General features: G+C 46.1%; 1 protein-coding gene across 1 annotated transcript; it reads left to right on the top strand.

Moving 5' to 3' along the window:
* The first annotated feature begins 2,586 nt into the window (after window positions 1–2,586).
* LOC120650591 (benzyl alcohol O-benzoyltransferase-like) lies at window positions 2,587–4,573 on the top strand. Its single transcript, XM_039927765.1, has 2 exons — window positions 2,587–3,183; window positions 3,304–4,573. Exons 1-2 carry the CDS (start codon window positions 2,743–2,745, stop codon window positions 4,252–4,254), a joined length of 1,392 nt encoding a protein of 463 aa, XP_039783699.1. The 5' UTR covers window positions 2,587–2,742; the 3' UTR covers window positions 4,255–4,573.
* The last annotated feature ends 8,025 nt before the right edge of the window (window positions 4,574–12,598 follow it).

Raw genomic sequence — 12,598 nt, 5'->3', positions numbered from 1 at the left:
AAAAAATCTAGGTGCTGAATTCTTGTAGTAAGTGAACCTTAAGATACTTCAAAAGAAGCAAAGGCCAGCATTTTATTTCATTATGTAAAAAAATTGACTACAAACAAATCATCGAGCAGTAATAATGCTCCATTTTCCAAACGTGAATCATCCCGGCCGGATCCCATCGTCTTTGTCCAGTATTCTACGCCCCATGCTGTTCCTTGGTTCGTCCTCTATATATCTTTGGTTTTTGGTGTTCTCACCCGTGCTTTGAAGTGCAATTGTGATTTTGCCTTTATTTTTTAACTTTGTGTTTTTGTTCTTTATTTTTTATCATAAGTCATTGCAATTTTGCCCTTAATCTTTGAGTATTTGCCTCTGTTTTGCCCGTTGACTAGGAGCAAAATCACACTGAATTGTAAATAGTAAAGGAGAAAATCACAAAGTTAAAAAAATAAGGGAAAAATCACAATTATACTTCAGAGTAGAGTAGGGGTAAAATGCTCCTGTATCTTTCTCTTTGGAAATCATTACCTATATCATCACGCTTACCTCTGGTTCCTTCGTCTTCTAGGCGAGATGCTACCGTATGATATCTTTGTCGTTATCTAGTTTCTTGGATACTTCCAAGCAGCAGCAGTTAAGGCCGTGAGAGCGACACTTATTAGTCTAGCGCGATTATGTGTGAGCTCAAACGTTGAACACGAACCGGGCCCGCCCCGGCGTGTGAGCGTGTCCCCGGTGAGGAGCTGACTGCTGACGGACTGACCGCGAGGCAGAGCCGGTCGGTCGCGCATAGCCAGACCTGGAATCTGTCCCTCGGCAGCTGCGCTTAACTTTTTTTTCTCGAATAACTGCGCTTTCAACTTTCAGCCTTTCACAAGCGAAAATGCCTTGTCCGCTTCAGCGGAGTGCAGACACGGATTCGGATCCTAGTTCCCGATTTCCCCGCCGAACCACCACCCCCAGCCGATCACGCGCTAATCCAGGCCTGGCCCCATCCGGTTCGTTTTAGCCAGAGTCATCAGCTGGCCCGTGGCCTGTGATGGAGGTGGCGGCCGGTAGCCGGGTAGCGATCAGTTGACGCGCGCCGAGCGGCCACCCCACTCGGCGATCGGCGGCTCCGCGCCAGTGCAGGCGAATAATGTCTTTCCGCGTCATCCCGCGCCCGATCTCTTTCGCCTCCGCACTTGATCGAGTCCCTGGTCCTCCTGCTCTCGCCGCACTTGCAGCGGAGGAGGAGCGGAGACGGCGCGAAATTACAGCCACATTGGACGCCGGCAGGAATTCAAGCGGAAATTCCGGGCAAAGGAACAGATGACCGTTGATAGTTCATAGCTCCTTGAGTTCAGGAAAATACAGCCGTAATTGGCAGTGATGGTGGTGCTATGCTATTGCCAAGAAAATGGTCAGTTATTTTAGAGACCGCTCGACTTGTCGCTCCAAGTCAAAACCGAACGCGGCACTGCAGAAGTGGGTTTGAGATCCTCTGCAGCCATGGAGGCTGTGATTTTGCCACTGATATATGAGCCTGATGGCACCGAGATCCATATGTCGATTGACAAAGTCACCGTGAAATCGACTGCAGAGGAGCTTCTCCCGCAGAAGTGGAGATGCGCGGAAATATCTTTGTGCAAAGAGCGACGCTCGCGGGGACGGTCGCCGCGCGCCTTCGCTCGTCCACACGAAGGGAAGCGACGCCGGCCTGCAACCACAGCACCACGGAGCGTCGTAGTAGCGAGCGTGGTACACGGCGGGGCAGCCGGCACCGGCAGTACTAAGCTTTTATCGCCGGCAATGATGCCGGGAAACACCGTCCCTTTCGCGTCCGCGTCGATCCGTGCTGCTGTTACCATCTGCCGCGGCGTGGGGTGGCAGCAGGTCACGCTGGTGGTGTCGCATGCATGGCAAGGACGGAAAGACCCCTCGGTGCTCGCCCGGTCGTCCCACATGTTCAGTCCGGTGCGTCCACACCGGGATCGCACAAATTTTTTTAGACCCAACCGAAACCGGACTAATCCGTGCCATCTTTCGCGAATATTACTACCAAACCAAGTGACGAGTGCTCGAGTGGTCAGGCCCTGTTTAGTTGAAACGCAAATTTTTTTACGAAAGAATCTTGCTAATTTGAAGTACTAAATGAAGTCTATTTACAAAACTTTTTACACAGATGAGTTGTAAATCACGAGACGAATCTAATAATACTAATTAATCCATAATTAATCCATAACTATCGGATGGTTACTGTAGCATCACTGTTGCAAATCATAGATTAAGTAGCTCCTTAGATTCGTCTCGCGATTTTACAGCCCTTCCATACAAAAATTTTTGTAAATAGACTTCATTTAGTACTCCATGCATATGTCGAAATATTTGATGTGATGTTTTTTTAGGTTTGCGGGGTGGGAACCGGGCCTCAGTCTGTCAGGCGCCTTCCCGCGGAAAGCGAAGGTCTCGCCTTTCCTGTTGACTTGCCCTGACCCGACGCGCGGGGGCGTCGTGTAACTTGTTCAGCAACTCCGCCCTGATTTCCACCGCAAAACCTCGAAAAAATCCGTCCGTCGCTGACGACACTCTCGCTGTTACCTACCTGTACGAGCGTGCATATAAGCGAACCCAAGTGCCGCTCCTTTCGCCACACCAAGCGCAGCAGGACCACCAGTAGGCGGCAGCAGCAGCTCGCCACCACCTCCGCTCAGATCAGTGAGCAGCAGTGCGTCGTTGCGCTGTGCACCAACAAGAGCAATTGAGGCAAGGAAAATGGCGGCGGCGTCGCTCAAGTTCACGGTGCGGAGGAAGCCGGCGGTGCTGGTGGCCCCGGCGGCGCCGACGCCGCGGGAGCTGAAGCGGCTCTCGGACATCGACGACCAGGACGGCCTACGGTTCCACATCCCCGTCATCCAGTTCTACCGCCGGAGCGCGATGGCCGGGGCGCGGGACCCCGCGCCGGTGATCCGGGCCGCCGTCTCCCGGGCGCTCGTGCACTACTACCCGTTCGCCGGCAGGCTCCGGGAGCTCGAGGGCCGCAAGCTCGCCGTGGACTGCACCGGCGAGGGCGTGCTGTTCATCGAGGCCGACGCGGACGTCCGCCTCGAGCACTTCGGGGACGCGCTGCAGCCGCCGTTCCCGTGCCTCGACGAGCTCATCTTCGACGTCCCCGGCTCGTCCGAGGTCCTCGGCTCGCCGCTCCTCCTCTTCCAGGTACGTGACGGCTTTGTCTCTCGTTTATTTCTCGGGCACTTGTGCGTGTGCCGCACACGGTGCATACGTGCATGGTAGTAAAGCTTACGTACGTGTACGTGCGCGCGTGATGACGTGCAGGTGACGCGGCTGGCGTGCGGGGGCTTCATCCTGGGGGTGCGCCTGCACCACACGATGGCGGACGCGCAGGGCCTGGTGCAGTTCCTGGGCGCGGTGGCGGAGCTGGCGCGGGGCGCGGTGGCGCTGACGGTGCGCCCGGTGTGGGGGCGCGAGCTGCTGGAGGCGCGCGACCCGCCGCGGCCGGCGTTCGCGCACCGCGAGTACGACGAGGTGCCGGACACCAAGGGCACCATCATCCCGCTGGACGACATGGTGCACCGGTCCTTCTTCTTCGGGCGGCGGGAGGTGGCGGCCGCCCGCGCGCACCTCCCGCCGGGCCTCCGCTCGCGCGCCTCCACGTTCGACCTCCTGACGGGGCTCCTGTGGAAGTGCCGCACCGCCGCGCTGGCCCCGGACGCCGACGAGGAGATGCGGATGATCTGCATCGTGAACGCCCGCGGCGGCAAGCTCAGGTCCGGCGGCGCCATCCCGGAGGGCTACTACGGCAACGCGTTCGCGTTCCCGGTGGCGGTGGCCACGGCGGGGGACCTCGCCGCGCGGCCGCTGGGGTTCGCCGTGGAGCTGGTGAAGCGGGCCAAGGGCGAGGTGGACGTGGAGTACATGCGGTCGGTGGCGGACCTGATGGCGCTGCGCGGGCGGCCGCACTTCACGGTGGTGCGCGCGTACCTGGCGTCGGACGTGACCAAGGCCGGGTTCGGCGACCTGGACTTCGGGTGGGGTCGGCCGGTGTACGGCGGGCCGGCCAAGGGCGGCGTGGGCGCCATCCCCGGGGTGGCCAGCTTCCTCATCCCGTTCAGGAACGCCAAGGGCGAGGACGGCATCGTCGTGCCCATGTGCCTGCCCGGCCCCGCCATGGACACGTTCGTGCGGGAGCTGGGCAAGCTGCTGAGCCCGCCCGCGGAGCAGCAGCAGCAGCAGGACGCGTACACAGCCATCAGGTCCGCGCTGTGATCCGCCGTGCCCGTCGCTGTTGGTTCTCGGTTCGTGCTATACATTGTCGCGTCGCGTCGCGCGCGCGGGTGGGTAGTGGGTGGACCAAGTGGATGTGCAACTGTGCAACGGTGATCTGTATGTACACTATACATAGTAGTAAGTACGCGTCGTCCGGCTGAAGTGCGCGCATTTGCGCGATGCAGCACTGCGGCCGGCAATGGGTGGTGGTGTGTGCTGTGTGCACTGTAGCTTGTAAAATTGTATGCGTATATGCGTTTTGTATACATCGATCAGACAACTTCGTAATTTTTGAGAATATAAGTAAGCCGTATCCGTATGTTTATTTTGAAAAAAAAATTAATCTGTATACTTTCAGAGAAAGCACGTATATGGAGCACCGAATACTGATCGCTGATTGCATGTCAAAAAGACATGCTGTCGGAAGCTGTAGCTGAGAGGAAAAAGGAGGACAGTTTTGTGGGCCGGACTGGCGTTTTGGTACCAACTAGGCCTGCAGCTGTGCGCGCGAAAGTGCAACTTGATAGGCCGGAATGTGCGGACCTATAAAACGGAGCAGTCCACAGCCCACGACGCCCACTGCCAGGCGGCACAGGCTGACACAAGTCGACACAAGACCAGAAATTCTATATATTTTTCACAAGATTTTTTTTCACCTTCCAGTGTTTGAAATTCGTACAAACAATCTTATCCATTACATCTTCTTAACCCTAATATTCTTCCTCCTCATGTCCCTTTCCTCATCATGCGCCGCCGCCGCCCCTGAGCCCGCTCGTCTGCTGGCCGCTCGTCGCCGCGTGCTGCTGCTGCTCGTCGGCCCGCTCTACGTGCTGCTCGGCGCCGCGGCTTGTTGCTGTGTGCTGCTGCTTGCTGCTGTCGCGCGCTTGCTGCTGCGTGTTGCTGCTTGCTGCTGCGCCTGCGCACAGCCGCCGCGCGTCGGGTTGCTGCTGCGGCGGCCACGCACCGCCGCCGCGCGTTGCGCCGCGCGCGCCACCGCCTGAGAAGAAACGTCCAGCTCGCCGGAGAAATTTTTTTCAACATTTTTATTTTAGTATTTTTTTTCAATATTTTATGTTTCCAATTTCAACATTTTGAAAGCCAAATATTGAATATGTTTAACAACATGTTGAGTTAATTCTACTAAAATGTGGAACATATTTACAATAAATAATTGGACCTAAATGAGCTTTAAAAATGAATGTCTTATCTATCTTCTAGAAGATACATAGGAGCCCCCCACACAAGACAGCAATTCCGTAGCATCGACGTCCACTTTCCAGATCGAACAGAATAAAGGGGCCGAATTGGAAACACGTTCTAGACCGGCCTGTTTGGCTGCCGCAAGAAATGGAAAAAAGGAGATTCCATCACTTTCCATGACCCGGAATCTTGGGCTTCGGTAGATTCATCACGACCGAAAAAAGGAAAGCAATTCCTCATCTGCTCCCGACCCATCCCCAAGCTCCCCGACTCATCTGCTCCTCTCGACTCCCCTGACGAAGTGATGATGGTGATGGCGACCGTGTTTGCCCGCCTCACCTGCAACGATCAAGGTAAATTTTCGTAAAGTCTAAGAAGCGACGGGTCGCGCCAGCGACCTATCGCGCGACACCGTCCTGGCCCAATAGGCGTAGCTGAGAACTGGGTTGCGGCCTTTTTATCCCGTCACGTGCACAAAATGGTTCCCCTCCCCCAGACCTCGCAATTGGTGGTGCGGTTCCTTCCCTACCGCATCACGACGACAGGAGGCGGCGGCGGCGCTCGTAGACCAAGAGAGCAGGGGTCTGGCCAGGATCTACGGCAGGACTATGATGACCAGCGACGCGGCTTCGACGGCCAGCAGCGCGCCTCAAGGTGCCTTCTCTTCTCTGTGAAAACGACATGCGCCCGATGGATGGGAAGAAGAGGGCGGCCACGGGGCTGACGCGCGCGTTTTGTGGGAGATGGCGGGGTAGGATTTTTTTCCCAGTCCCTCCATTTCGATAGCAAGAGGATGGTGCCGATGGTGAGCTCTAAAGGACGATGTCGGTGAGTGGTCAGTAAACCTAGATTGGATTGAAGATTCGGCATGTCTACTTCATGGAACCTCCATGTTTTGTGCTAAAACTGCTAATCGGAAGCTTCGTGGCTCCTCCATGAATTCCTGCTCAGTTCTCACGTTCACTAGACTTTATGTAGTAGGCTGGTAGTGGTCACATTGGCCCCATTTTGTTTTTAGTTGGCACTGGAACCATTTTTTTTTTTGATCGGACTGATGGTATTAGAGTCTATTGAGCTTTTGTTTGGCAATTATGCATTACATCTCATGCTTGTCAGCAAACCGAATTGCTTTTTTTAGGATTATATTTTCATAGCAGTGGATTTTAGTATTACATTCATTGGAATTTGTCTCCTAGGAATGCTGCTAGAGAGGACCAATAATTACATGAGAGGGTTTTTCTAAAATAGCTTTGAACAATGAGGTTTGTGTTTTTTTGCGTGTCTTTTTTGGACAATAAATTAGATGTGTCGAAGTTTTATGGTACAACTGTATCAACTTAAGAAATTCGTAATATCAAATTATATTCTGTTTTTACATGTAATTATTGGTACCTATCAACTTATGCAATTTTTTAATCTCAAATTAAGTTATATGAGGTATCAAGTTATTCTTTTTTCTACATGTAGGTATATGGTAGACCTAGGTTCTGTGCTTTTTTAGACTGCAATTGAGCTCGGAGTTATGGCACACCTGTATCAACTTAATTATTTTTAAATATCAATTTAACTTTTTAAAGGTATCAAGTTATTTTATATGTCATGTCTCAACTTATATCAAATATGTCACACCTTTCTTTTATCATAGATGTACACAACACTCCCTTATTTTGTATCCTTTCATGAGGTAGCAAACAAGGAACGACTAGGCGGATTATTTGAGAACACAACAAACTGACGCCAGCCCACTTGTATATTCATACATTTTGAATTGTTGTAACAATACTTAGTATTTTGGCATGCACTAAATTTCCAGTATGGCAAGATACTGATTCAAACCCATCCAATAGAGGCTTCTAGAATTTTAGAGATATGTTTTTGTTTGGATCAGCATGTAGCAACTTATTCAGAGCATAGACCTTGTCCTTTTCTGTTGTTTTTGAATCATCATGTATCAAATTATGCATATTATATCATAAGAACTTGTGTAAAGTATCTTCAGCCTGTAAAAATCACACCCACCAGCTAGTGATACTTAGCTATTAAGTGCACTTTTGTCTATATCATTTTACCCTTTTCAGTATGGTACGGGAGTGCAAAGAAGTTGCCGCTCCAAAGAGAACAACTAGATCTTATTCCAGAATGAAAAAGTTAGAGGGCTCCCAGAACTTAGAACATGAGGTTGGAATAGTAAAGGTGAAAGACAAGCTGCATGTAATCCCTATTTTACATGTAGGGGAACTAGATATGTGTGTTGATTCTTTCTTAAACCGTGGGTGCGTCCTGGAATATATAATGCCATATATAGGAAGTTTATTATAGTCTATACCAAAAATCTATGTAGTAGAATATGTGGTAACTTTGTTATCTTTTTTAACTAGCAACTTATGTAGAAACCTATGTAGCTTGTTATAGTTTGTACTAGGAACTTATATACCAAGCTATATGGCAACTTTTGGTCCTTTTCTCCCACACCATCAAAAAGTATTTCATGCTTAACTTATTTTCTATGCACCTTTTTCTTTTTTCAGGATGTTAATTTTCAATATGGTAGGGGAAGATACAAACTTGAACTTGGTGAACCAGCTCCCTTCCCAAGCAGAAGGACTAGTGCTTATTTTAGAATTCATAGACTGAAGAGGGGAGCTCATGTAGCCTAGAAGTTATATATGAGAGTTAATGGATGACCAAGCGGCAAAGAGTAAAACGAGGATAAAATTGCAATGAACAGAAGATGTTACAATAGATAATTTGCCAACATTTACTTCATAAGTTGGTATATGATCTCGATGTTACTTGACTTTTGCAGATGTTGTAAATCTTTTTATACATTACAAGTTACTCCGTAGGTTTTATATAACTTGTGATATTTAATTTAATATAAGTTGCTACATACTTATTAGGGTCCATATATAATTTGATATACTATAACAACATTTAGATTGTTGAACAATCTACATATATAATTTTTGCTACTAGACATTCATCTTTTACATAAGTTGATACACTGTCTCTACATAAGTTGTTATTATTTTTTGTAAGGCATAACAAATGGAAGTTGTAATACTTTCTATACACAGATCAATACTAACAAGTTGATACAAAGTATCTATGTAATTTAAGGTGGTAATAGACATAAACTATTGCATTGTACAAAACAAAGTTACCCTGTACATATATAAATTTGTATTAGACAACAAGTTGTTATACATTTGTATATAAGTTGTCATTGTGCAGACAACATAAGTAGATAGTTGCATAAAACGGTTTTAAAATATATCAAATATGAATCTTATATCGTAGTTATTGTCGTAAAGGACACAATGATGCAAATAAATTTGAAACGGATCCTTGATGATAGAAATATACTAATTTGAAGGAAACATTATCTCTATATAAGTTGCAATAGAGTAAAAGTTATCACATATTCTATACATAATTTGATATTAATAAGTTGATATAAAAACTCTATATAAATTATACAAGTTACGACACTGTACCATATGTCTATATATACTTACACATGTAGAACAAGTTATTATTTGTAAGATATAATATAAATTGTCACACGAGTTGTCATATGTTGTGATTATATACTTAACATAAATTGACAGTTGTATAAAATAGCTTTAAAATATATCAAATATGGATCTAGTTTTGTAGATCTCTTTGCAAGGAATATTATGGTGCAAACGGATTTAAAATATAATTCTTGACGAGAGAGTTATGCTCATTTGAAGATAATAAGTGTAGTTCTTAATGTCGACATCAGCGATGACGCAAGCCTGAAAGCGACATTTTATGGTTACCTGGCTCTGTCTGCAGTGGATTTTCATTTTTGGACAAATGGCACCCTAGGATTGCTCGAAAAGGAAGGGGTAGCAGGTCATGCGGTCGCATATAGCGCGATCCATCGCGCCTTATCCCGCTCCTAAATTTTGGGTCACAACCGCATCGATTTTTATTCTTGTAAGGTCGACATGGGCATGATTTGTTCCTGGGCATCGATTTTTCCCTGTAGGTCGTTGATCATCTGTGCTTGCCATTGTTTGGCAGTCAGCTTTGCATCCTTCAATTTGATTCCCGTAGCCAGACACTAGCTGTTATAGAGGTGCCACTGCCACTGTCATCAAACGCCTAAGCAAACGTAAACCATCGTGGCCTCTACTTGACTACCCTAGTAAGGGCTGGTGGGCTTAGTTTGATTGCCTTATCACATTTAAGTTGACAATTTTTTTTGACGGGTTAAGTTGACAAATTAGTGACTCGAATGACATATTTTATAGATTAAAGTTTGTTGCATTTGTTTTCCAAATGATTCTTTTCTCTCTATGAATCTTGGTACGAGTCTAAGATCATCAGTTGTGAGTTGTGACTTCTGACTTGTCGGACTTGCTCTGTTCTTATACTTTTTAAAAGAACCGATCTTTTGCCACTTATTGAAGAGCCTTGCTTAATTGCTTTTAGTGATAGGGTTTAGCTTAGCTGCTGGGGTCAGGAAAAAAAAAACTAGTAGTTCTAGTGATGCTCTGTTCTTACTTTGCTCTTGATCAGTAAAACTCCCTGCTACAATTTACATTTGCCGATTTGAATTTATTGGTATAATTCATACAACGGTCATAGTTTAACTAAACACTGAATCCTTTCTATTTTTCTTGCTGGTAGCTCATCACATTGCGTATAGTTTTCCTCTGAATATGCATATTAGTTATAACCCAGGGAGAAGATTCAGCGGAACTCTGTTTGTTCAGCCGAATTTTGTTGATAGTTTGCCTCCGAATATGCATATTAGTTTACTGTATCTGAGTTTCTAAAATTGATACATGAGGTTACTATATTTGAGTTTCTACAATTTGATTGGAATCCATGAAAATAAGTACTGGATCTGGACCTCTTCCCTTTAGATGCTTGTAGTTGTAGCATTTAATTGGCATAAGAAAGTTTTTGTTTCTTCAGCTTGGCTCATGGTTAGCATTGCAGTAACTTTCAGCTGTGATTTTTCCTGGTAGTTTAACACTTCTGGTAGCATTTTTCTTGTTGTTTTTCTTACTAGTAATTTTCATGCATCAATAACAACTATTTTACCTTCAGGCCTATTTATTCATAGTTTTTACACACTATTTATTCAGATCTGCATCTTAATTATTGCACTTTTTGCTTAACAGGCTACTTTTTTTTTTTGTTGCTTTCTGTGCTATTTACACACTATACTTTTTGCAACAAAGTTGTTCAAGTTGATTTCGAGGCCGTTAGGTTGATCTGTGCATAGATGTCTTGTGGATTAAGAAAAGATAGTAATTGATTAATTAGTGATATGAACATATGCAATCCTGTTGGTATAATTATTAGTAGGGAAGGAAGCAAGTAGTATACCGGATTAGTTTTTGTGTGGGGAAGGAAACAACGTAGAATTGGATAACTAGGGCATATACAAGCAAGTGCATCATGCAAAACTAATTGGCTTGGCCATAACTCTTCTGACAGAAGTTGTTAACGTAGATCTTTGTTTCGATTGTTTGTTTATATTATGCATATATTCTGAACCAAATACCTTCAATGGCTAGGTTAAGCTGACACTGTTGCTTTCAGGAAAGTGTTGTTGATTGTTTTCACACAAGGGAGCATGAAGAAGCAGTCATCAAGGGACGAGCAATGGCTGAAATGGGAGAAGCTCTGAGGTCCTGCATGGAGCGGCTGGTCATTGCCCGAGAAGAGCGGCAACAGATCATCGTGGAGGCGGCCAACGAGAATTATTCCAACGTAGAATTATTTTTGTAACAATCAGGGTCGTAGTGGTACCATATGTGTGAGCACAGAGCACTGATAGCTGAATTCCAAACATGTGCGGGTGGGGGAACATGCTGCCGTTCTTGTTTTAAGATGGATCATATTGCTGTCATTTTGAGGGAATGCGTTGTGCTTCCTGTGTATATATGACATGTGCAAAGAGCCAAAAAGAGAAGAGAGAGGGAATATGTGCTATGCTTCCTGACATGCGCAAGAGTATGTGCGTATGTGGGAGAGGTACGTGCGTGCTGAGAGAGGAGAGAGACTGTGAGAGGTGTGTGAGAGAGATGCATCTGGTATTGGTGTGCAGTAGTTATTTTCATTTTCATTTGATTATATTATTTATTTAGCTCTTAAAATAATTTCAAGTTTAGTCATCCAAACACGTTATGTAAGGATTCCATATTATCCAAATAAAAACATTACCCCCTCCGCCCCAAATTAACTACTAATAATTTGGGATGGATGGAGTAGAATTGAATCACATTCCATCATATTCATTTCCTGTTGAAAACTAAAATGGAATTTGTCAGGATCCAAACGGTTTAGGGATTTAGTAGCTCATCACAAAGCGTTTACATCCAATATGGGAGTGGAGCAAAACCACACATGCCGTCTAGCTAAAAGAGAACACATATTTTTTTTGAAACACAGTACAAATTAACACAGATGCTTACACAGTCATCTTATAAATACACGCACACAATCCTACTCTATAAGCACCTATGAGAGACTTAATCGGCAAATCCTAAAAATTGACGAAATCACCACGTACGTCTCGCTATCGACTAGCACGTCATCTAACACAAAAAAAAACAACGCCGGTTAAATTATGAAATAAATTTAGAAAAATAGGAGCACCCGTGCTGAGTCGAGGACCCAAACTTAGATGGATAGATTTCACCACAAGAAATCTTACCAGCTGAGCTACGCTAAGTAAGAGAATATGAATTCTTAACAAGATAATGAGCCTGCCTATTAAACTCCCTACCTTCACGTGCGTATCTGGCCATTCAAAAGACTCTGACCTCTCATGAAAATCTTGGAGAATCATTATATAAGCACAGGGAGTCATCTTTATAATGTTCCTGATAACATTTAAACAATCCGATGCCATTGTCATTTTTCTTGGGGGCACCAATCTTCAGCTAGAGCGAGCGCTTCCAAGCAAGCCATAGCTTCTAGTGTTTCAGGTTCAGTTACATTTGCTCGTCGCACTTGCTGCAAATAAACTATTACTACCCCGGCCGACAGCAGTAATAGCTCGCTGCTCCTTTGGAGTTTGCCCGATCAAACGCGCGTCCGTATTTATCCTGTATATTCCCTATTCAGGTGCTATCCGACACTTGGGTTCTTATCT

Source organism: Panicum virgatum, chromosome 9K (genome assembly GCF_016808335.1).
Source record: "Panicum virgatum strain AP13 chromosome 9K, P.virgatum_v5, whole genome shotgun sequence".
Classification (NCBI taxonomy): domain Eukaryota; kingdom Viridiplantae; phylum Streptophyta; class Magnoliopsida; order Poales; family Poaceae; genus Panicum; species Panicum virgatum.
This window is presented reverse-complemented; position numbering and strand designations above follow the sequence as displayed.